The sequence below is a fragment of the Mytilus galloprovincialis genome, chromosome 10 (assembly GCF_965363235.1).
Source record: "Mytilus galloprovincialis chromosome 10, xbMytGall1.hap1.1, whole genome shotgun sequence".
NCBI classification, from domain to species: Eukaryota; Metazoa; Mollusca; class Bivalvia; order Mytilida; family Mytilidae; genus Mytilus; species Mytilus galloprovincialis.
The window spans coordinates 45,959,358-45,987,124 of NC_134847.1; the positions used below are offsets into that span (position 1 = coordinate 45,959,358).

Here is a 27,767-nt window from a genome sequence, read left to right on the forward strand (position 1 = left end):
CCCAAATTTTCAGGTAGAATCAAATGTTGATGGTTTCCGGTTTCCTGGTGCAGGATCAGCCATGACAAACTATGATACCTTCTATGGAGGGATTGTTTACGTTTATACTAACAGTAGTATAGAATTCTGGGTTCCAAGTTTGCATGGTAATATAATATATGTAGACAACCTCTGGGGAAATGGCGAATATAGCTACAATGACGAAACTGGGAGGATCAGGGTAAAGCAGTTCGGATTTAGACAGTATGGTGAGATATTGTTTGTACACTTCCTACTTTCTTGTGGGTTGATGTGTGTATTTTTTTTTTATATTATTGCTAGATATATTTATGTTGAAAATGAATAGATTTAAGAAGATGTGGTATGAGTGATAATGAGACAACTCTCATTCCAAGTCACATTTATAAAAATGAACCATTATAGGTCAAAGCACGGTCTTCGAAACGGAGCCTTGGCTCACACCGAACAGCAACCTATAAAGGGCCCAAAAGTTACTAGTGTTAAACCATGAACTGAGGAAACCAACGGTCTAATCTATATAAAAAAAAACAGTGAAAGTGCATCGTATACTTTTATTTGAATGTTCTAGGAGTAAACACATACATTGCATTTATATTTTATTTCATCTACTACTTAATATATCATTATAACCAGTCGTGTTAATTTCTAACAAGATTGATATTAAACCTTTTAATCCTTCATCGATATTTTTTTCGTGTAATGCCACTTCCAATGCTACAATGAGCACTGAAAGAGTCGATATTTCATCACGGTTTATAGCACTAAAAGTTTTCAAATGTTTTTGTGCGGTTGCAAGAGTTATTTGCTAAGACTTTGAATATTGTAAGACCATATGACAGAACTGTATAAATTAAATATATAAAAAGAATCGCTTTTTTAAAAAATCCGGATTTTATTGATAATTATTATGTGATTCTCAATTCATACAGTGTTCTACAAGTCATTAGTTACAGTTGCGCGTTACGAGTTCTGTTTGCACTGTTTAGATATATGTCTAACTTTTTCTGTTCGATGGATATAGTTGCACCTGAAATAACTTTTGATTGATCTAACTTATATATAATATATGAATTAAATATGTTTTATAAAACTTGTAGAGAGAATAAACTGTAATGATGGAACGTGTTCTCCTACATATGACAGTGATGATCTAATAGCCGTTGAATGTAACTGTTCAAATATCAATTACATCGGAGAATTCTGTCAAACTCGTAAGTCAATGTTATTAACTAGGTATACTTAAATATAAATATCAACGTACATAAACTAGCCTTCACATTCGTCAGACCGATACTGAGCCTGTAAGTAAATAACAAACAAAGAAAAAAAATAAAGTCAACATTATGATACCGCTGTTCAAAAGTGATAAATTGGTTTAGAGAAATCAAATCCGTGTTACTGACTAAACCCGAGTTAAACACATGAACTTTAAGAAGAAAACAACCGAACAACAGAAACACTGAGATTCAACCAAAACAAACGCTAACATACCATAGAAACGGACACATACAAAAATAAGAGACAAAAAATATAGGCAAATTAAATCATTGCCATTCGTAAAAATCTTTTCTGTGGTTATAATTATTCCTTTTTAATATATTTTACGAGTGGTTCATTCACAGTCATTTGCCTGTTAAAAATGAAAATAGGTTGGTGTTTGATTTTGTTGTCATCTGATTGTACTTTTCTGATAATGATGAAAATGATAGTTATATCAGACAAATTAACGCAAGGGAAAAGTATTAAAACCAACTGGATACAGTTTCATTTTTACCCAGGCGTTGTCAGTTTATTTTCGATTTATGAGTTTGACTGTCCCTCTTGTATCTTTCGTCCCTCTTTTATGAATTTTATATTTTCATCTTCGATTCAAATGATATTTCATGTTTCGTGTATAATATTTGTATAGTTTGAAGACAACATTATTTATCTTACCTCCTATACATTTCCAGGAATATGATTGGTTAAAAGCGTCCGCGTGCAAACCGTGTATATTTGATATTAGGTTAGTAGGGAGGCGGGGCTTATCTCATACACGGTTAGTAGTGGAGTTACGTCCCTTTATATTCCTTATTAGGTAAGAAGGGGGCGGGGCTTATTTCATACACGGTTAGTAATGGTGTTATGTCCCTTTATAAAAAACAAAACGGTACTGAGAAAAAATCTTTAAAGTTCCAACAGACGAATAAATTGATGATTAAGATTGAAATAAAAACACATTTAAACCTTACAAGTCGTTATTGTTGGCATCTGTTTTTGTAGGATCAATGGAAGTATTTTCTTAGTGCTAACAGTATTGAAGACTTGCTCATTTTGAGAATCACTAGTCTTAATTTCACACGTTAAGATAGTCGGTAAGATAAATTCGTTACATAGTGTGCTAGTGACCTAATACGGTATATATGGGGTCAGTAAATTCCATATGGGGATTCGAGCTTCGCTCTCACCCCATATGGAATTTACTGACCCCATATATACCGTATTAGGTCACTAGCACACTATGTAACTAATAATGTTCGACATAAGACGTATATTAATGACGACATATATAGTTCAAAAGTTAAAAGAATCATATGATATTTCAAGGTTAATTTTTTTCCCACCAAAGCTTATAATGATAACATGATCATACTTACTAGATATATCATTATGGTTGACAATTTTTATTGACAATAGTCAAAGGTTCTGAATGTGTTCTGATTTTTTTTTATACACGTAAAATAAAGAAGTTCTGTCCATTTTAGCCACGTGTAATGATCCTCCGAAGTACGAAAATTCACACGTGATATATAATGAGATGACAAATGGTAGCTTAGCCGTTTATCAATGTAATAAAGGGTTTACTATTGATTCTGGTGATTTTGTACATTACTGTGATTTACCCGGTTGGATTGGACAATCAGTGGTTTGCATTCGTAAGTTTTCATGACATTTAAACAAAATAAAATAAATGCATACACTATCGTTAGATTAGTCATAATTAGATTAAGTGTGTTCATGACAATGAAATTTCCGTAGAAAGTGTGTTTGCACCAACTCATGAACAGCAGTAATATTAAAAGAGGCATTAGCTGTTAAAATTGCATTCTTCGATTTGACTTAAATTCACAAATTAGTATATTTGATTTATAACATACGAAAACGTACATCCAAATTATAAAACGTCTAAAATAAACAATTTACAATGCATGCGGTCGACAAAATGTTTCAGCATTTCGTGTATTTCAGTCTAAAATTTTAATAAACTAACGAGTGTACCTCCGAAAACTGCTTACGGTCACATAACCTGACATTAACATTAATAAAGATATAAACAAAAGGCGAACTCGTGCAATTAGGACTGTTTGATTTAAAAGCTTTAAATATATGTTAATCATCGTTTTAACTTGTATCAGAATCAGTTTATGAACATGGAATCAGTCAATCAAATGGTTTACCCTTGTTTCACTTTAATGTTGACATACTTTTCCTTTTAATAAATTAACACGTCTATTTTATGCGTAATCTGTCTCGAGCTAAAATACACACAAATACGGATATGATAAGGTCGAATTATTCACTTGCAAGTCAATAATTCATAATCGATGTTTCTTTTGACAAAAGTAATACAAACCGGCTGATATAAGAGAAAAATTATTCACTTTTTCAATATTTCACTTGCATTAATGACTGAAAAAGCAAAATCATATTCTTTTTTTTTTCTTTATCTCGTTACTATTTTCCCTTTAAAAAATAACTTGCAATGGTATATGACGCTGAGAGCGTTTAACATTGTAAGATAGGTTTGACAATTTCAGAAGCTTAAATATAGTAGCTATGTGATTTCCATAGGATTTGTCTCAATTTGGTTTGTTTACTGAAAAATATCATTAATATTTTAACATTGGTAAAGTTCTCTTTCTTTTAAATTGCTAACAACGACCGGTAAATCAATCCGGTTCGACAATGAAATTTCGTTTGAACTGACACACAGACCATAAAAAAATGTCCATAAATGGGTGATTAGAAAAAAAAACCTATGAACCTATATGACACGAGCAAATGGACAGGCACGAATGATAGCGTGAAATGAAATCCTAATGGAAAAAATATGTCGAGATAGTGGGGGTTTTCTAGGCACAGAAGAATCAGTGATTTTTTTTTAAGACTTTCAACCTTTTTCTACCGTTTTTTTTTCAGTCTTTGATTCTTACATATTCTTATTTGATTAGGGAATCTCAATTTTAGAAATAATTTAAGTTTTCCTGGTTGATTATTAAACAAAAATTATATAAACACAATCTTGAAGTGACATATAACTCTTATCGTATAATCATGATAAACATGTCGACGTTCTATAATCTAAGGCACATGTCCGATACCATCATCATATATACATTCTACAAGAACTTACAGTGGAACCATACAAGGAAGTTTGACGGTGTATGCCTGTGAACCTGGTTACGATAGATTGTCTGGAGACTTTGTGCATATATGTGACTCATCTAACTGGGTTGGAAATAGTCCATTATGTCAAGGTATGTCGACCACCAATATCCCCTTCTATTGATGAACTACAGTTTTAAGTCATAGCTGTACTTAATGTTTTCTCTTTGACAGTCACTGAATCAGGAATCTGCATGAAGCAGATTCGATCCATTATATTGTAGTGACGTTTTGACAGATAAGCGACACGGCATCGTCGTTTGTTTTTATTTACTGGTAACATTAAAGATTAATATGCATTTGTGTATTTTGAAGAATAATAACTATGTTGAATTTCAGTTCCATATCAATCTAGAGAATTAAAATTTCTTAAATGTGTTATATAGTAAAATTATAAATTACCAAAGACTAAGTTTTAATATAACAAATATATTGTTTTCAGAAACATGTGCCATCCCAACATTGTTCCAAAATACTTCAAGATTATACGATGGACTTACTAATGGGAGCGTTGTGACTTATACTTGTGCAGAAGGATTCATTGCTTCATCAGGAAATTTTGTACAAATATGTAACTCTACACATTGGGTTGGAAATTCCCCTGTATGCCAAGGTGAGTTATAAAATTATAAGGGTAAAAAACAGCTATAAATCTGTTGCTTCTTTCATCTTAATTTCCAAATTTATTGACCTATTCCATCATGTACGTCAAGACCATTTACATATCTCCAATTAATCATCTATCTGAGACAAAAGCATATTAAACAATCTTCTAAACGAGCTGAGGTATATGGTTCCTTCATTTGTTTGAAACTTTACAGAAGTTGATTTACTCAGTGGAAAGATAATGTTATGCTCTGTTTTCAATATAATCAGATTGTTCTCAACATGTTCATGATGTGACCCTCGTCGTGTTTCTCATGACACGAATACATTCTGTGATGTTATTACTAATGTTATTTCAACTGATCGGGCGGAACTTACATTTTAATTTGCATACGGACTGTTTATAAGAAGATGTGTGTGATTAGGATGATTGAGGTTATAATAATTAGGGATTTCTAATCACCTATCAGTGTCACCAAACAAATATACAAAAGAACTGAGCGTATGATATGGGATGAATAACTGAACACATGATTGATGATTTTATTCCAAAACACCTGTCTATAGATAGACTGGTCTTTGATAAGCGAACCGGTTAAACCTCGCCCAGTCAAGTAAATAAATCGAGTAATACATTCGAGGAAAATAATTACATATTTGGTAAATTTTAGTTCTAAACCGATTCTTATTGTCGATGTCTAGGTGTAACCTGGACGTAGTAGCTGTAATGTCCTTAACTTAAAATTCCGCAAGATAGCTTAACTATTTAGTCAATAGGAATTTTGGTCAGGATTAAAAAAAATACTTGAACGTTATACTCGCTATTTGAATTGTTCCACTAGTCTTTCCTTTTTTTACACAGTCCTACAAGGCTTATCAAATATGTCACTTTCAACTTTTACGAAAAAGAAAATTCTAGTAAGTATTCTTGTTTTCTGCTATTTACGATGCTTGGGTTAATCTCGGTCTGTTTCTGAAATTAGATCTGACATAACGTTTGATGATTTAACCCTGTATACCAACATTCCCCATGTGAAATAATATTTGTTTGGAAATACTTTGAACGACAAAATTATTTTACATTTTTTCCTAAGTGACGTATGCATTTTCTGATGTTAAACATGCATTGAATCTAGTTTCTAAATTTGATAGGTGTTTTTTTTTGTTAAATAGTTGTTTGTTTTGAGATTGCGTCACAGTGATGATGGCTGTACCCATATTTTGACTATTTTACCTATTATGTCTGTTTTGTTCACGCATCGTTTTAAAAATAATGGAATTTGATGCGACTGTCATACAAGTGAGAGGTGTAGCGCTATTAAACCAGATTCAATTCACCATTTTCTACATTTGAAAATGCCTGTACCATGTCAGGAATATGACAGTTGTTGTCCATTCGTTTGATGTGTTTTATCATTTGATTTTGCCCTTTGAACTTGACTTTCCGTTTTCAATTTACTTCAGTTCAGTATTTTTGTGATTTTACTTTTCTTTTGCAGAACTTTTTAGAACTTTTGGTCTAAATGCTCTTCAACTTTATACTTGGTTAGCTTTCTAACTATTTTGATCTGAGCGTCACTGATGAGTCTTATGAAGACGAAACGCGCGTCTGGCGTATCAACTTATAAGCGTGGTATGTTTGATTACTATTAACACCACTTGTTCGATGCCACTGCTGGTGGACGTTTCGTCCCCGAGGGAATCATCAGCCTAGTAGTCAATAATTCCGGGGTTGACATGAATATCAATTATATGGTCATTTTGATAAATTTACTGTTTTCAAAAGTACGAATTATTCGAAAAACTGTCCCAGGCAACCTTAGACGTATTTGGTACAACTTCTAATTTCTAGTTTCAATGCTCGTCAACTTTAAACTTGTTTGGCTTCCTAACTATTTTGATCTGAGCGTCACTAATGAGTTTGATGAAGACGAAAAGCGCGTTTGGCGATCAAATTATAAGCCTGGTACCTTTGATAACTCTTGTTCTACGTTTTCTGGGATTAAATTTAAATGCATTTGAAGTCGGGAGATAAGTATTTTTTTCAAGAAATGTTCCTTATTTAATTATACTTCAGGTATTTGTGATATGCCACCGGAATACAACAACACAACATACATGTTCAACGGTATAACCGATGGAAGTATAGCAGAGTATACTTGTAATAATGGACATTTTCATGTTTCTGGAGATGTAAGGCATCACTGTTTGCTACCAAACTGGATTGGAGTACCTGTTGTTTGTAGAGGTATAAAAGTTAAGTAGACGGACGAAAATCTTGAACTATTAGTCTTTAATTACATCTTTTAAAATATTTCTTAAAGCATATTTTTGTGTATTGTATTTGGCACATGTTTTGATAAAGTAACCAACTGTTTGTAATGTACAAATATGTCATAAGGTCTCTGGTGGAGAATGGTTTTCATTGACAATCATACCACATCTTTTTATTTTTATATATTTGCTTTGACTTTGACTTCTCTTATTGAATTGATTCAGCACTTAGTATATGTTTTATTTTTAAGGAGGAATTAAGGTGGTACCTTACACTACAGGGAGATAACTCTGTAATATCAACTAAACGTTTTAATTACGTTGCCTTGTGAAGGCAATATAAAGCTTCACAATGATCAAAATTAGTCTTTGTCAAACTGCTATAAAACCAGTGTAATTTTTCTGATAAAACGCTTGGTTCAAATTTTTTTGATTTTTTGATATTTTTGTAAAAGGGTCAAAGTAAATAATTTGTCAAAGTTTTATGAAAATTAAACGAGCCAAATTAATTTTAGTGAAAGTGTTGGGTACCACCTTAACACAAAATATATATAAAAAAATCATTCTCCTAAAATAATAACTCAACATTAAATTTTGATACTATTTTCATTGTAATATGACTATATCAATCAATTTTCCATTCTAGACATCTTTTACTTATTCTACGATTAGCAAGCATACTCTCATCATTTTTAATCAATTTCAGAGGGGAAAAAAACATTTATATTTGATTAAAACTGCAAAAGCCAGCATGGTTAATATAATTAAGAATGTTTTCAGACAAAGTGGAGCCGAGATTAATTTAACCATTCCTTTTGTACTTTTTGATTCTAAAGCATATATAGGTGTTTTTTTGGTATTTTTCATTTCTGGTTTTTTAATGAATTCAGCATTCCAGATGAAAGTAATTTCATAAAGATTTGTATGTCTATTTTTATTTCAGAAATGCTAACTAAAAAAGAAGTAACAGAACTTCAGATTTCAATTGAAAAAGAACTACAAGTAGACAAAAAGACAATATCATCCTATAGAAGACGTAAGATTAGTGCGTACGATCCCCGACCTTCAAGTAAACAAATTGGTTTGGCTGGAGTTGTCATAATGACCATGTGTTTCTCTGTAATTGTTATATTAGACTGTCTTCAATGTCATAGTAAGAAATCTTCTACCTCAAACTAAAATGCAAATACTTCACAAAAATAACTGTTGTTAAAACAGAAGAATGACAGCAGTTGTTATAAAAGTTATGGTAAAGAAAACATCGTTCAATTGATTTCGGAGACTGTCTTATTTCGTATACTGTATACATACCGATGATCAGGTTTGTTCAAGCCTGGTACTATCTATTCTATATTACTTCTATAGTTTAAAAAGATACATATAAATGGTGACAACACGAATACATTCGTCTTCCTAAAATAAGATGTGAAAATTAACACTAAGCAGGTTCTCGGCTGACAACTTTACTTTGTTTGTTTGAGTGTTTAGTAATACAAGCGGAATCCAGTTAAAAAGAACACCAATCATATCAAACGGCGTCATAATCTGACATCCAATATTTAACAGTGATATATAAATATCATCTCTAAAGAAAACGTTGGAATACTAGTAAGAAGTTTTATTTCATTCAAAACTAAGACAACTGGAAAGGAAAATAACTTCAATATGTGTAAGTCGCCATCTATGCACATTTAATATATGTAACCTTGGGGCAGGGACAGGAAATATATTTGTAGAACGAACGAAAAGACAAGTATTGTATTGTGCATCGAACCCAGAAGTAAAACCACAATTACTTTTGCATTTTAGTGTTCTTCAATTTATTTGATTTTGTCCCTTCAATAAATGATAGAATTCACATATTATATTCAAGTTTATACTTTTCCCACATGTTCACATGCTTTCATACAGGAATCTTCATCATTGAACACATTACGGTTGTCGTCTCCAGGACAAGGCGATCTGAGAAATGATATACAACGTCCAAGTACAGTGGAATATCGGATTTTAGTTTCCATGATATTGCTTTCTTTGTAACAGGATCCAGGTCCAGGAATAACGAAACAAACTGAAAATATGATAAGAATAGTATTTATGAATAATTCCTTTACAACAGAACACAGGGTTTCGCTTAATTATTTCATAGACTGGTGTTTGTCTTTTCGTTGTTTATTTTTGGGGTGGTTAGATATTGTCTAAATTTTTTTTTACTTATCATTTTTTTACCAGGGTTCACGCAAAATGTCATATTGTGATTGGTAAATACTAGGTAGTTTAACATGGCGTTCATTATATTGCACTGCAAGGAGACGCTTTATCATTTGAGTGCTTTTTAAATACGGAGGGTTGTTACACGACGTCAATAACAGAAGATTGTGTGTGTTAAATTCATAACTAACGCATAGCTGAGAGCTGAGACTAATAAATACATTCATTTATTGGTCCCTGCTAAGATAACGACAGCGCAGAATGTTACCCCTCGAAAAACACACTTGTTTTTTTGTTATTCATAAATTATTGCCTTGTTAACTGCTGTCTCCTGTTTGATATACAAACTGGACAAATATGTGAACGTTGAAACAAGCTAGTCTTGTAAATAACCTGTACTAATGTTCAAGGGATCAGTTAAATCCTCTAAGACCGATTGGTTACTACTGCTGCAAATACAATCTGGCCGTCTTTCAATAGTGTGACAAACAGAAGTATCGTCTTCAAGACTCCATATAGTAAATCTTCATATAACAAAACATTTACATCCTGGGCATCCAAATAACTGGTTGATTGTTGATATTTTAGCTTACATAGTAACATAAAACTTACATAACAAAAAAATACATGTGGGGTTAACTTGTTAAAGGTATGGACAAGAATTTAATCAGTATGACCCTCTTCAACATTGTTTTCATATGTTAAGGTAGTTTTTTTTAACCGTGACCTCATACTTTATTTGGTGTTTTTAATTTTTTGATTCCAGCGTCACTGGTGTCTCTTTTGTAAACGAAACATGCGTCTGACGTACAGGTTCAACCAACCATTTTTTTTTAAATGTTCAGAAGTCGTTGTTATTAACAGTCCGTTTCTTTTCATATTTGCGTTTACTTAATGTGTATTTCAGAGTGCTGTTTTTCCGTTGTTTTCCACTTATAGTCGACGTTTCCTTCGCTTTTAGTTTGTTACCTGCATTTGTATTTGCTTAAGGTAATCGAATGACTATTAAACAGCGGTATACTACTGTTGCCTTTATTGTACAACATTTCAATTAAAGTATCTATGATGAGTTCCTTTTCAATATTTTGGATATTCATAGTGACTGTAAATCCCAAACGGTGCTTCCAGGACACAACCAATTTTAATATAATTTTTTCAAAGCTTGTAGGACATGATTACAACATTTGTCTCAATTTAGATTCTATGATGGCGTGGTACAACTTGAAATAACTGTATGCTGGTTCATCGATTAACATAAGAGAATTGTTCAATTTACCTCCAATATCTTCGTCACTATAAATGTACACTGTAGACATCAGTAGTAAGCAAACAAATGTTACAGATTTCATTTCTATTCCTAAAATAATCAGGTATTATTCTAAAAATAGCATTTATCATTTCACATTGATATGTCAGAATTTTTTAGCTAAAATTCATAACATTCTGTAATAAACGTATGATAATAGGTACCTATAAATTTATACTGCCAGTCTGGTGTTTAACAATATAACCACAAAATGTTAAAAGTAAATGATATCATAATTCTGTTATTTTCATATTTCTGACATGAAGTTAACTAAAACCTTATATAAAAATCCTTAAAAGGAAAATATAAAAAATCATTTAAAATGAAAAAGTGAAATAATCTTTCGTTTTTAGCAACCATTTTGGTTAATTTTTTTTCGATGTAAGCCAAGAAACATTGCTGATGAATTATTTACTTGCAAGTGAATAATTCGACCTCATGAAATCCGTATTCATGTGACTTCTACAATGTTCTAATCACCTCCTTGGTTCAGATGGGTTACGCATGGAGTATGTGTTTTCAGCTACTAAAAGAAAATGAATGTCAACACTGAAAGTGAAACAAGGGTTAACCATTTGGTTCATTGATTTGATCCACAAAAAAAACCATTCTTATACAGGTAAATACGACGATTAACATATTTCTTTAGGCTATAATATGAACTCAAACCAAAACTAACAAAATACAATTGCACGTGTTTCCTATCTATGTATATCTCTATTTATGTTTATATTAGATTATATGACCGTCGGTTGCCGGTAACGGAAGCCATTTTCCATGTTGTCAAAGATATCCGATTGCTCGTCAGGTTGACAGCAACCTATTACCTAAAATACCTTTAATATTGTTTATATTTGTAGAGTAGGAAATTATGAGGGTCTAGAAGGGGTTACAGAATAGAGAAGAATGCGCAACTGGTGCAGAATAATTGGCAAAAAATATAAAGAATTCGGGAAAATAGGTTAAAAAGATAGAGAACAAGGGGTTGTAAAATTATACAGAATAGAGAATAATGGGCAAAAAATATAAAGAATAGAGAAAAACGACCCAAAAATATTAAAGAATACAGAAATGAATGACTCTCATCTAGACCATCAACTATTCATATCTGCTGACTTATAAGTGCTTGGAATATTGTATATTTTTTTAAGATTAAAGAAGATTAAAGCATAAAATGAATTATTTTCTAAATTTGATTAAATCAAATTATGATACATGTAACTTGCTTCGGAGAAAAAAAAACATCCTTTATATGAGAAGATCAGGCTGGTACAGGATTGGGGAAATGTTCGTAAATGTCGCCAACGTCGCCAACATTCTGAACAGTACCCGGTTCGCCAACGTCGCCAACGTCGCCAACATTTTGAACAGTACCCCTGTTCGCCAACGTCGCCAACATTCTAACCTGTTCACCAATTCGTCGCCAACATTCTAACCAGTACCCCTGTTCGCCAACGTCGCCAACGTCGCCAACCAGAACCCCTGTTCGCCAACTTCGCCAACATTCTAACCAGTACCCCTGTTCGCCAACGTCGCCAACGTCGCCAACATTCTAACCAGTACCCCTGTTCGCCAACGTCGCCAACGTCGCCAACATTCTAACCAGAACCCCTGTTCGCCAACGTCGCCAACATTATAACCAGAACCCCTGTTCGCCAACGTCGCCAACGTCGCCAACATTTTAACCAGTACCCCTGTTCGCCAACGTCGCCAACATTCTTACCAGTATCCCTGTTCGCCAACGTCGCCAACGTCGCCAACATTCTAACCAGTACCCCTGTTCGCCAACGTCGCCAACGTCGCCAACATTCTAACCAGTACCCCTGTTCGCCAACGTCGCTAACATCGCCAACATTCTAACCAGAACCCCTGTTTGCCAACGTCGCCAACGTCGCCAACATTTTAACCAGTACCCCTGTTCGCCAACATTCTTACCAGTATCCCTGTTCGCCAACGTCGCCAACATTCTAACCAGTACCCCTGTTCGCCAACGTCGCCAACGTCGCCAACATTCTAACCAGTACCCCTGTTCGGCAACGTCGCTAACATTCTGAACAGTACCCCTGTTTGCCAACATTCTAACCCATACCCCTGTCGCCAACATTCTTAACAGTACCCCTGTAACAGGGGTATTGGTATTAAAACCTTTAATCAAGTTGAACAATTGCAACCTATCCAGAAACTAAATAGTGCTACATTATTTATAATTAAATAGCTATAGCCCATAAATAGTTTCCAAAAAGGAATACAAAAATCTTCAAAAAAGACTTACCAGCCTGCTAACAGCCATTTAAACATCATTATAAAATGTAACAAGTGCTTTTAAAATAAAAAGCAGTAACTCAACAGTGAAAATCAGGTCAATGACATGTACATATGACAGACATTTAAAACTTTGTAACATTATATATCTGCATAAATTTTTTTTTAAAAAGCATTCAATTCTTTAACTTTAAAATAACTATAGGCTCTAAAGAGCCTGTGTTGTTGACCTTAGTCTAAGTGCATATTCTACAGAGGACACATACTCTCCAACATTGCTCTTGTCAGATTATCTCAATTCATTACATTTAATAACTAAATAATAGACAAAATTGCATTTTACACTGTGTTATTTTTTTTTACCATGTCTGCCATCTTCATTGGCGGGCGGACAGGGTCAGAGTACATATTTTACAAAAAAAATACATACTCCAATTATTATTGTAGCCATGTCTGGTAAAATTTTACCTACAAGTTTCAGATTATATTTTTGTTAAAGTAAACCATGTAAATAGACAATTTTAAATGAACATTGTATAAATTCAATTTATATTCAACTAAAGATTTCTTGCTGTTGTGTAATACACTGTGCTGTTGCGCAATACTAAGTATGCTGTTGGGCAATACTTAGTATGCTGTTGGGCAATACTTAGTAAATCTTTTGTCAGTTTGACACATTCCCCATTTCCTTTCTCAATTTTATTCAATAACTTCTCAATGTTTCATCAAAAATTTATAAAAAAAACTAAAGGGAGGTTATCTTAATAAATAAAAATAAGTCATCAAATCTTAATAAAAACTGCTTTAAGCACTTTAAGGATATTGTCCAAACTCGGAAACGTAAAATCTTCAATTTATAAAAACCAAAAGAAAGCTTACAACAATATAGATATAAACAAATTAAATTGACATTTTTAAGTTACTGTCCGAAAACTGGAAAATCCCCCTTTTTGTATAGAATTAAACCCCATAAATCAAAAAAGGTATAGTATAAAATTTATAAAAATCAAAAGGAAGCTCATGTAAATAGAATTTAACAATTCACCACAGTTTCTTGCAAGTTGGTGAAATTATTTTTAAGGTTATTGTCTGTAAACTGGAGAATCTCCCCTTTTTTAATAAATAAAAGTAGGAAACGGTAAATCCAGTATATCATTATAAAAAAGAAAAGCAACTCACGTCAATAGATATAAACGATTTACCAAAGTTTTATGCATATTAGTTAAAGCGTTTTTCAGTTAATGTCCAACATGTTAAAAACGAACGAACACACAGACGGACAAACTTTCAATGATAAACCATAATACGTCAGTCAGGAGTATTACTTGTACAAGTTATTTTTAATTACTTGCAGAAGTAATATTAATTTAAATATATTTTTAAAATAATATTGGCTGAGTTATGTCCCTTAAACATTCAGATTTTTTTACTTTTGAAAGTAAAAAAGTCATCCTATCTTCTTTTATTAAATTTTTATAATTTCTTTGCTGTAATAGAATTTTAAATTATCTGCCCTTTGCAGATGTCTTTACTAATCATTTAAGTGTAATTTAATAGACAATGAAAATCTCATTTGTCTGTTATCTTCAGAACACTGCTCATTTACATGCTCCCAAGGAGCAATTTTTGAAGGCCTTGCGCAATTACTTAAGGTGGCTCATGGGTACAAAAATTTTAGCAAAAAATTAAACCTTTATTTTTTTCATTACAAATTTTATTTATTACACTATTAGTTGTTACTTTATGATATGGTACAAAAAACAACCCAAAAAAAATATTTGGTTTGGCCCCAGATGACTTTAAAAATTGAAAAAGCTCCAAATTATCTCCCTTTGGTGCAAAAATGCCATTTTTTGGCCTTAAATTTGAACTATCTTTTTTAACTCATCGGTGACCTATATTTTTTATTATTGTTTTCAAATAAGCTGTACATAAACTAAATAATTGTTAAATTTAAGCGATTTTTTATATTAGGTTATTTTTTTATTTCGATATTTCCTCTTTTTCTCCTATTAGTTCAACAGAAAAAAAGGACATTAACAAAAATGTATGCTTCTTCTAGAGGCAGATTTTAGCTTAAATGAACGGTGACCCCATTTTTTTATTTCATTTTTCTTTTAAGTATATGATAAAGTTCATTTATGAAAAAATATAGCGAAATCCTATATTAGAAAAAAAAAATTCATTTATACCCAGGAGCCCCCTTAAGATCTTTGCGCAATCAGTTTCTTTGTTGAACTAATGAGATGAAACATTGAACTCTAATAAAAAAAACTAGAGGCTCTAAAGAGCCTGTGTCGCTCACCTTGGTCTATGTGCATATTAAACAAAGGACACAAATGGATTCATGACAAAATTGTATTTTGGTGATGGTGATGTGTTTGAAGTTCTTACTTTACTGAACGATTTTGCTTCTTACAATTATATCTATCATGAACTTTGCCCATTAGTAACAGAGAACTATATTTGGTAAAAATTTACATAAATTTACCAAATTAATGAAAATTGTTAAAAATTGACTATAAAGGGCAATAACTCCTTAAGGGGTCAATTGACCATTTAGGTCATGTTGACTTATTTGTAGATCTTACTTTGCTGAACATTATTGCTGTTTACAGTTTATCTCTAACTATAATAATATTCAAGATAATAACCAAAAACAGCAAAATTTCTTCAAAATTACCAATTCAGGGGCAGCAACCCAACAACCGATTGACCGATTCATCTGAAAATTTCAGGGCAGATAGTTCTTGACCTGATAAACATTTTTATTCACTGTCATATTTCCTCAAAATGCTTTGGTTTTTGAGTTATAAGCCAAAAACTGCATTTTACCCCTATGTTCTATTTTTAGCGGTGGCGGCCATCTTGGTTGGTTGACCAGGTCACGCCACATATTTTTTAAACTAGATACCCCAAAGATGATTGTGGCCAAGTTTGGATTAATTTGGCCAAGTAGTTTCAGAGGAGAAGATTTTTGTAAAAGATTACTTTAATTTACGAAAAATGGTTAAAAATTGACTATAAAGGGCAATAACTCCTAAACGGGTCAACTGACCATTTTGGTCATGTTGACTTATTTGTAGATCTTACTTTGCTGAACATTATTGCTGTTTACAGTTTATCTCTAACTATAATAATATTCAAGATAATAACCAAAAACAGCAAAATTTCTTCAAAATTACCAATTCAGGGGCAGCAACCCAACAACCGATTGACCGATTCATCTGAAAATTTCAGGGCAGATAGATCTTGACCTGATAAACATTTTTACCCCATGTCAGATTTGCTCTAAATGCTTTGGTTTTTGAGTTATAAGCCAAAAACTGCATTTTACCCCTATGTTCTATTTTTAGCCGTGGCGGCCATCTTGGTTGGTTGACCGGGTCACGCCACACATTTTTTAAACTAGATACCCCAATGATGATTGTGGCCAAGTTTGGTTTGATTTGGCCCAGTAGTTTCAGAGGAGAAGATTTTTGTAAAAGATTACTTTAACGAAAAATGGTTAAAAATTGACTATAAAGGGCAATAACTCCTAAACGGGTCAACTGACCATTTTGGTCATGTTGACTTATTTGTAGATCTTACTTTGCTGAACATTATTGCTGTTTACAGTTTATCTCTAACTATAATAATATTCAAGATAATAACCAAAAACAGCAAAATTTCTTCAAAATTACCAATTCAGGGGCAGCAACCCAACAACTGATTGACCGATTCATCTGAAAATTTCAGGGCAGATAGATCTTGACCTGATAAACATTTTTACCCCATGTCAGATTTGCTCTAAATGCTTTGGTTTTTGAGTTATAAGCCAAAAACTGCATTTTACCCCTATGTTCTATTTTTAGCCGTGGCGGCCATCTTGGTTGGTTGACCGGGTCACGCCACACATTTTTTAAACTAGATACCCCAATGATGATTGTGGCCAAGTTTGGTTTGATTTGGCCCAGTAGTTTCAGAGGAGAAGATTTTTGTAAAAGATTACTTTAATTAACGAAAAATGGTTAAAAATTGACTATAAAGGGCAATAACTCCTAAACGGGTCAACTGACCATTTTGGTCATGTTGACTTATTTGTAGATCTTACTTTGCTGAACATTATTGCTGTTTACAGTTTATCTCTAACTATAATAATATTCAAGATAATAACCAAAAACAGCAAAATTTCTTCAAAATTACCAATTCAGGGGCAGCAACCCAACAACTGATTGACCGATTCATCTGAAAATTTCAGGGCAGATAGATCTTGACCTGATAAACATTTTTACCCCATGTCAGATTTGCTCTAAATGCTTTGGTTTTTGAGTTATAAGCCAAAAACTGCATTTTACCCCTATGTTCTATTTTTAGCCGTGGCGGCCATCTTGGTTGGTTGACCGGGTCACGCCACACATTTTTTAAACTAGATACCCCAATGATGATTGTGGCCAAGTTTGGTTTGATTTGGCCCAGTAGTTTCAGAGGAGAAGATTTTTGTAAAAGTTAACGACGACGGACGCCGGACGCCAAGTGATGAGAAAAGCTCACTTGGCCCTTCGGGCCAGGTGAGCTAAAAATCAGTAAACCAGGGAAAAATCATGAAAGGCATAAATTTACATCTCAAAACTTAATGACTTTTGTGGGATTGTAAGAAAAATTTACTTATACAAGTAAATTTTTAAGAAAATTAAGGGGAGATTATTCAAAAATTATTTATTTACTTATTTTTTTTACTTCTTCAAGTAAATAAAAATAAATTGTACAAGTAGTACCCCTGACTGTAAACGGGCGTACAACAAACATTCTGTGAGTATTGCATGGCAATGCAAAATCCCCTACAAATTAAAAAAAATCATTGTATTGGAACAAAATTGTAACTTGATTTATAACTTGTGATTGTAAACATTAAAACAAATATCAAGTCAATGTATCTAAGCATGACAAAAAAAGTGTTTAAAACTGATTATTTCAGATAATTTTCTAATCCCAACAACCATTACTCTGCACAAAATTATCAGACCAAATAAAAAATTTAAACTTGAACTGTTACTTGTTATGATAAATTTATATACTAATTATCAAATCCATATATTCAAAAATGACAAAAAAGGTGAGGAAAACCTGGGAACAGTATATCTAACGTTAATATATATGTTCCTGGGAAAACTGATTATTTTAGTGAATTTTCAAAAGTAAAGGGACCATAACTCTGCCCAAAATCATTACACTGCAACAAAATTCAAACTTCTTTGTAACTTGCAATGATAAAATAAAAAACCAAACATCAAATTAATATCTTCAAAAAAAATGCTTATTTGGACCCCTTTTTAGGACCTTAATTCCTAAACTGTTTGGAACATAACCCCCAAAATCAATCCCAACTTTACTTTTCAAGTTTCCATCCTTGAGTTTAAATTTCATACAGATCCATTCACTTAAACTAAAGTTATGTACGGAAATTAACTATTCCTACTCATAATTTTTCTTTATTAAAGTTTTTATCTATGTACATGTTGTACATTTATGACAAATGTTAAGGTACATTGTAATACATTAAAAGGTAACAAGAATTAAGTTGTAAAATTTAATTAACATCAAATTGGGTTTCGCGTTTTCAGGCATTTATAACCATCAACATTCTATGCCTACTTTCATATTTATAAAGTACCATAATTCTTAAACAGAAAAATAAATATATTACAAATATTTAAATTGATCACTATTTTGTAATGCAGTAACAATGGTTAAAGCATATCAATAAACATAATAAAGCATTGGCTTATAAGTTCATTAGTAAATTGCATAAAAACAACATAAAGTGCAAATTTCCAATCTATAGAGAACTATAAGTCAAAAATAAAAATTGTCAAAATTTCAATGCATATATTTAACTTTACCATGTTTACTATTGTATTATTATTGAATTAATACCACCATTGTTTTCCTATATATTTATGATATCAGTCTTTGTAAAAAAAAAATTTTTAAAGTGTGCATAATTTATTTGTGTCAACATATTCAAATAAAAAAATACTTGATATGAATAAAGTTTTATCCTGTCCAGTAAATCAGCAAAATTTCACATAAGATTTCATTGTATTTAAAAAAAAATAACCATCACTGCACAAAGCTGGAAGAGTGGAGGTAAACACATTTTCTCCTGTTTACAAGCTTTTAAAATTAATTTAACCATGTATCCTCAAATTTCAAAAATATTTTATAATTTTATAAAAAAACTTAATAAAAATAAAATAGTGCTATAAAACTCCCAAGATATATGTTAAAAAAAAAAATCTTAAATGAAAAGCAGGTTTATCTTGACATCATATGCATATATAACTGTCAAATTCAAGAAAACATATATTTCTATCCTTTTTTTAACTTTATATCAAACAGGATGTCATAGACATGATAGATAGAAGAAGATGTGGTATCAGTTACAATGACACAACTTTCCATCCAAGTCACAATTCATAAAAGTAAACCATTATAGGTAAAAGTACGGTTGTCAACACAGAGCCTTGGCTCACACTAAACAGCAAGCTATAAAGGGCCCCAAGAATTACTAGTGAAAAAAACAATCAAACAGGAAAACTAATGGTCTAATCTACATAAAAAACGAGAAACACCTATGAACCACATAAACAAACGACAATTACTGAACATCAGATTAAAAGAAAAATCAAAATCATGCGGATAATGATAAAAATTAAAATATAGTGTAGACCAATGAATACACATGTAATCAAATATTTGTTTTATAATTTCATCTCCATTAAAACACCATAACATGATACAATTAAAAACCAATTGTTCAGAGAACAATTGAAGGTCTTTCCACCAGTAAGAATCTATTTAAAAATGAAAATATTAAAATTTGATTTTAAATGTCAGTTTCAGTATCAAATGACAGCTTATTCTACGCTGACTCCAAAAATATATGGTTTCTATATAGAAAAATATATAAACTAGAGGCTCTCAAGAGCCTGTGTCGCTCACCTGTTAATGTGTTTACTGATGTTGGCCATCTTTGTTGGTAGACGGGGTCATTAGACACTCTTTTTAAAAATAGATACCCTAGTATTATGATTGTGGCCAAGTTTGGTTAAATTGGCCAAGTAGTTTTAGAAAAGATTTTTATACAAGTTACAAAAATGAGGAAAAGTTGTTTAATATTGACTCTAAAGGGCAATAACTCCTTAGGGGGTTCTCTAACAATTTTGATCATTCTGACTTATTTGTAGATCTTACTTTGCTGAACATTATTGCTGTTTACAGTTTATCTCTATCTATAATAGTATTCAAGATAATAGGTTGTCCGATTCAACTGAAAATTTGTGAGGGGATATATCTTATTCTGATGGACATTAAAATCTTGAAAGATTTGCCCTAAATGTCTTGGTTTCAAAGATATAAAGCAAAAACTGTATTTTACCACTATGTTCTAATTTTAGCCATATCGGCCATTTTGTTTGGTAGGCTGGGTCATCGGACACATTTTTTAAACTATAAACCACAATGATAATTGTCGCCTAGTTTGATTAAATTTGGCAAAGTAGTTTTAGAGAAGAAGATTTTTAGAAAAGTTACAAAAAATGATGAAAAGTTGTTAAAAATTGACTATAAAGGGCAATAACTCCTTAAGGGGTCGACTGGCAATTTTGGTCATGTTGACTTATTTGTAGGTCTTACTCTGCTGAACATTATTGCTGTTTACAGTTTATCTCTATCTATAATAGTATTCAAGATAATAACCAAAAACTGCAAAATTTCCTTAAAATAACCATTTCAGGGGCAGCAACCCAACAACAGGTTATCCGATTCGTCTGAAAATTTCAGGGCAGATAGATCTTCACCTGATAAACAATTTAACTCCCATGTCAGATTTGCTCTAAATGCTTTGGTTTTTTGAGTTATAAGCCAAAAACTGCATTTTACCCCTATGTTCTATTTTTAGCCATGGCGGCCATCTTGGTTGGTTTGACGGGTCACGCCACACATTTTTTAAACTAGATATCCCAAGGATGATTGTGGCCAAGTTTGGTAGAATTTGGCCCAGTAGTTTCAGAGGAGAAGATTTTTGTAAAAGTTTACGGACGACGGACGCAGGACGACGGACGCCAAGTGATGAGAAAAACTCACTTGACCTTTCAGGTCAGGTGAGCTAAAAAGGGAGATAATCTTTTACTTCCGGTTTAAAAAGTTTACTTCTGGTATTGTTTGATAGTTTACTTGATACTGATTCCAAAAATATATGGTTCTATATACTTTTACATTGATTTAGTACAAAAAATAGCTACTTCCGGTTGACAAAATGTCACTTCCGGTTGTTTTTTTAAAGGTCACATTGCTTACAACCTAATGCAAAAAGTCCCATGGCTTTATCATGCGTACATATGAGGTAAAAGCAAAGGTCAAAATCTAGAGCGTTAAATAAGCATATGACCTTGAGCTCAATTTTAAGGTCATAAACCAAGGACCTCAAATAAAAAGACTCTAGTCCTCTACTTTATATTGTTAATGAGTTATATTGCCATACATATGATATTAGATATAAAAAGGGGGAAAACTCGCGCCAAATGTCTACGTACCCTTTCGACTAAGATTAATGTGTTAGGACATGTCGTAACTAACAATTTTGTGAAAATATTTTGTCGATATCTCATATGATTTCTGAAAATAAGAGATAACAAGCCAAAATCAAAATTTTAATCATGACCTTGACCTTTGACCTTTACCTCATTTTCATTTTTTGGGACCAAGGACCTCAAATCAAAAGACCCTAGGCCTCTAACACTTATGGTTTTCCAGTTAAAAATGCATATCACTAATATCAAATATAAAAGGGGAAATAACTCTCATATAGAGTCTCCGGATAGCTTCGGTCAAAATTAATCAAATCATCCTGAGGATATAACGAACAATTTGGTAAAATAAATATGGTTGCAAATATTAAGCGATAACAAGAAAAACAGTGTTTGGGGAGATAACTCTTATATGAGAAAGTGTTCGGTTAAGCAGGGTCAGTTTCAAAAGCGTATAAACTGTTCGATATGATATTCCAAAAATCTAAGCGACATCTTGCGAAACAAAAAAAACAGCAAGGAAAAAAATATCACAGAATTGTGTAAAATAGAGTTCCATTAACTACTATGTAAGTTATTCACAATCAATATATACCTGACTATAATTATAAAATGTTTCACAAAGGTAGACCAAATTTGCATAATTTATCAAAGGGAGGTAATTGTGAGCTATTTAAATTTTAAAGATATTAATATAATATATTTCTAAATCTATTTTATAGTGAAATTTTTCATTGAATCTTATTTTTTATATATTCATTTATATAAAAAGATAACTTAAAACTTGATTTAATAAGACAGATAACATTTCACAGGTAAAAACTATCCAGCTGTTAAACATGCTTCTGTTCCAATATATTGTTCTGCTATGATTTATCTGATTTCCATATAATCAACAACTACATCTCTGTCCCCAGACAAAACTATTTATATAGTTAAAAATATCATCATAAGCAAATTCTTCTATTACTGTTTACAGTAGTAATGCAACTATATTTCTACCTTACTTTTAAATTTATATTTGTACTAAGATCTGAAAACAACTCACTTTTACATGTATTTCACTAACCTTATTTAATCATGATATTATTTTCACAATTACGATCTTTGAAATAACTTCTGGTTTTCTTCCTTATGTTCATGAAATTTTTTCAAGGATAATTTGTGAAATTATTTCCCATTATAATACATTTTTTTTTAACAATTTCGCTTTATTTCAAATACACTATTATTATTTCATAGTATTTTTAAAGGAAAAGTTTTTTCTAATAACTATTCTATAAGTTAACTACCCAGATAGAATTAAAAAGGAAAAAATATCCCAGGAAAATATTTTCCTCCGGATAAAAAAATAAGAACAACTACTGTGACATTTTTTCCACCGGATCAAATTTCACCCGAATATAATTTTGTTTTACATAAATATCATTTACCCTTAAAAAGAGTAATATATCACAATTCTTTAACTGTTTCCCCCATTTTACTAAACTTAGTCTTAATCCTAATGTATATTGAGTTGTTATACTTAGTAGCTCTGACACTATCAGTAACTACACCTGTCCACTGTGAATCATTCCCTTTTGTGGGAAAAATTAGGTTGATTATATAGGGAATCATTGAAGCATGACTGGAGCAGGACCCTCCCCCCCCTTAGGAAAAGTTCTGGATCCGCCACTGAAGATTAAAGATTAAACCTCATGTTTCTAGGCTAGTTTAAAAGCCAAAAAATACTAGCAAAATAAGAAAAGGAATAAATAATAATTTTAAAACAAAAACATTAATTTATTTTATATTAACCAGTTTACTGGCGTCAAGGGGGGGGGGTGGGGGTTTTAAATTTACAAACTATGCATTAAAATGGGAACATTTAGTTGGACCCTCCCCCTTTTATCCTAGGTTGGCATCCCCAGTCTTCAAGCTTAACCACAAGTCCTACGGCATTGGTTGTAAAATTGCTCTCGGGCTTGTAAAATTCTCTCTACAAGCCAACAGAATCCAACTAAAATTTTCAAAAAATTGAGTGTCTGGCTTGTGGACTCAAAAGTTAAGCGTGAACAGGTGAAGGCTGGAACTCCTCTTTTAAAAATGTCTCATTTGTTCCTGAGTGGTCTGACAGTAATAGAAGTAAAAAGGAATATTCTTATAAGTTAAAACATGCTAAAAACACTAACTTCATGTTTTTGACCATACAGTTAAATCAGTCTTATTGTATGGCAGTGAAATATGGGGTGACATTAACTTTCACAAACTAAACACTCAAGGGGATAACTATTTCAAAAAAACTATGTGGAGACCTGGCAGTAAAGAACGCTCATTTAAGCTTTTGTAAATTTATACTTGGAGTAAGTAAAAAAGCAACAATATTGCAGTTATGGGTGAATTGGGCAGATATATACTCTATTTTTGAAGGTTTTATTAAATATGTTTAAATACTATATACGCTTAAAAAAATCCGATGATTTATTATTAAAAGAGGGTTTCAACCTCTCAATATCTCTACATAATGAGCAGAAAAAGAGCTGGTATACCAGTATTCAAACTTTTTTTAAATACTTTAGATTAGCATAAATGAAAATAATACACTTCATTTAAAGACGAAGTTAAAAAAACTATTTATGCAAAAAGATGCAATCAAAATATGATTTAATATGGCAAACTGAGCTTAATAATGATTTCAGAGGCAATAAATTATATGGTAACAAGCTTAGAACTTATAGACTTATTAAAAGCAGATTTTACTTATAAAATTACCTTTTGCAGGAAAATTTTTAGATATAGACATTATTTAACGAAATTCCGTATCAGTGCTCACGATTTAGAAATTGAGAGGGGAAGGTACAAAAATCTAACAGTGTCAGAACGTATCTGTAAATTGTGTGGTACTGAGGTTGAGGATGAAATTCATTTTCTTCTTCAGTGCCAAAAACATTCAAATATTCGTTTCAACTTTTAAATAAAATAAAACTACAGTTTAAAAATTTTATTGGTTTTAATAGATATTAAATCACAATTTATTTTGCTAATGTCCTCTGAAGATATTTTCATACTCCAGAAACTCAGAGAATTATTGGAAAATTTATCCTCATATAGGAAAGTTTCCTTAAATGATATATATATATAGTAATGTACAGTGACCCCCCTTTTTTAACCTAATTATATTATTAAACACTGTGCTTGTTGTATTCTTCTACTTAATATTTTTTTTTTTTTTTTTTTTATAACATTGTGTCTTAATCATATTGAATCACTTGTAATCATTTGTATGTAATTAATGTTGATTGTTCTGTTCCTGGTGGGCGCTTTGATTAGCAATAACATATATTTGAATTTGAATTTGCTGGTCATGGATATTCGCAAATAATTTAAATTAAAAATACAGTATGTGTCAAATTTGTGATCACCTTTGTACTAAAATTTAATTCAATTTTTTAGTAGGTATTTAATGTTTGAAACTTACAAAAATAACTTAAGGGACATACTGTATACCATTTCACAGCATTATAATGTTCTATAGCACCAACATGACCAAGTAATACTCATTAAAAAGTTAGCGGTCAATTCGCCGTTTCAGAATCTAATGCATCCTGGGTAATATTTACAAAAGCGTACACCAAAGCGTTTTGATTGGTTTAAAACGTTATAAACAATGGAAATTCAACCAATGACGTAACGTTATTTTCACTTTGGGGTACGAACAATGAAATTACCCATGATGCTTTAGATTCTGAAACGGCCAATTTCCAGGGAAAGTTAGAGAAAACGGATGTTGACAACTTGTGTATTTCCAGAGACAAGGACGGATACATAAGGCCAAAATCCGAATTTAATTTTTCGCCATAAAGTTATAATAATATATTTATATCTACAGTAAATTTAATGTTTTCAATCATGCTATTTTTTGCAAACTGTGCAAACAGTAAATAAAGAATAATGTTGGAAATGTTGGTGAATATAAAAAGATAGAAAAATAAATGTTGGCGAACTTGGCTAAAGTTGGCAAACTTCAGTAAGTTGGCCAACATTACATTTAAAACAATGTTGGCGAACTTGGTAAACAATAATTATTATGTTAAGGTTGGCGAACAATGAAGTTGACGCACACTTGGCGAACAGTAAATGTTAGTGAACAGTACAGGTTTTGGTAAAGGTTGGCAATGATAGCGACACTGGTGAACAGTAATGTTTTCCTGAATGTTGGCGACATTGGCGAACAGTCATTAGTAATGATTTCGTAAATGTTAACGACGTTTGCGACAATAACGAACAGTAATGAGTTTGTAAATGTTGGCGACGTTGGCGATGTTGGCGAACAGTGTTGATTTCATAAATGTTGGTAACGTTGGCGACGTTGGCGACATTGATGAACAGTAATGAGTTTGTAAATGTTGGCGACATTGGCGACGTTGGCGAACAGTATTGATTTCATAAATGTTGGCGACGTTGGAGACGTTGGCGAACAGTAATGAGTTCGTAAAAAATGTTGTTGACGTCGGCGAACAGTAATGAGTTTGTAAATGTTGGCGACGTTGGCGACGTTGGGGAACAGTATTGATTTCATAAATGTTGGCGACGTTGGCGAACAGTAATGAGTTTGTAAATGTTGGCGACGTTGGCGACGTTGGCGAACAGTATTGATTTCATAAATTTTGGCGACGTTGGCGACGTTGGCGAACAGTATTGATTTCATAAATGTTGGCGACGTTGGCGTCGTTGGTGAACAGTATTGATTTCATAAATGTTGGCGACGTTGGCGACGTTGGCGAACAGTAATGATTTGGTAAATGTTGGCGACGTTGGCGACGTTAGCGAACATTTACACAATCCTGTACCAGAATGGAGAAGATACCAAAAGGACCACGTCAATAAAAAATGATAATAAGTCGAATACCTTCATAAAGCATACCACATATTTTTATATTCATAACAGCATGGTCAAGAGAAAAACGACAAAAAAGGCAAAACAGCTTACACACAAATACTGAAAAACAAGTGCCATAAAATCGAAGGGTAACGTAGTTCCGAATCCACTTGTGTCAACCCTCGTGTTGTTCGTAGAATGGAATAATACGGCAATCAGAAGCAATCAGTGAATTTACGTACGACGGTTGGAAAGTATTCGTAATTATTTGTGACAGACATGTAGTAACTGTAGTATATGATAATATTTTATGGAAAAACATGATTTTAATTACTTTAGTGAGGCCCCTCATGGGGGGGTCCTAGTAATCACATAATCACCATTTTTTTGCCAATATAATCACATAATCATTAAATATTTGCTTATCTTTAGTAATCAAATGATCATAAACTAAAAATACAGTCCTAGGTAATCAAATAATCATGAAATATTTGGCTTAATAATCAAATAATCATTAAAAAAAACGGCCAAGTAATCACATAATCAAAAACCCCATGAGGGCCCTCTTTAGTACTGACAACCATGAAGGTGCATATAAATTTAATTCCTGGCTTAAAAGAATAAAAGAACAATACACAAGTTATATCTTATTAAATTAAAATATATAAAAATAACTGATATAACAAAATACCTGATATGCTAAAATCTCAATGCAACGAAAAACAATATGTCTAGTTTATATACTTTTTGGCACCAAACTTGTTAATTAAGTTATCAAAGTTGCTGCAAGGAATTACATTTGTTTCAACGGTATTTTGGTCAGGCAACTTCGATTTCTGGAAGAGCTGAAGGCAAAATTGTACATTTTAGATAAATAGTTTTAGGGATATTAATTACACATGTTACATCCAGCATGTTGAAAATTAATATATTTTAGAATTCAAAATTGTGCTTTTTTCTGTCATGATAGTGTCTTTCAGAATTGTTTAATGGAATCAAATGAAACATTTCAAGGTGTTTGATATGATATCGTTGTCTCTTTAAGAATGGTCTAAATCTTCAGAGATCATGTGTTATTCTGATCATGGAATTTCTATCCCTACGTTTCATTGTACAGACAAAAACACATTCTAAAGGTGTTATGAGGACCATAATCAAAACATGCGAAAAATGACAAATAAAAGGCCGCGGAAGGCCGAACCAGCTACATGTTCGTAACGAAACGCATTGTTTCCGA

The 27,767-nt window shown here is 32.1% G+C and overlaps 1 protein-coding gene and 1 long non-coding RNA gene across 2 annotated transcripts; one reads left to right on the plus strand and one right to left on the minus strand.

Annotated features, from left to right (window-relative positions):
• The first annotated feature begins 35 nt into the window (after positions 1-35).
• On the plus strand, positions 36-9,002 carry LOC143047646 (C4b-binding protein-like). Its single transcript, XM_076220832.1, has 7 exons — positions 36-248; positions 1,119-1,232; positions 2,766-2,936; positions 4,368-4,538; positions 4,889-5,059; positions 7,130-7,300; positions 8,270-9,002. Exons 1-7 carry the CDS (start codon positions 62-64, stop codon positions 8,503-8,505), a joined length of 1,221 nt encoding a protein of 406 aa, XP_076076947.1. The 5' UTR covers positions 36-61; the 3' UTR covers positions 8,506-9,002.
• On the minus strand, positions 8,930-27,366 carry LOC143047647 (uncharacterized). Its single transcript, XR_012969622.1, has 3 exons — positions 27,222-27,366; positions 10,811-10,891; positions 8,930-9,394 (listed from the first exon to the last, which is right to left on the minus strand). It is a non-coding gene; the product is annotated as an uncharacterized LOC143047647 (long non-coding RNA).
• Between the last annotated feature and the right edge of the window lie 401 nt (positions 27,367-27,767).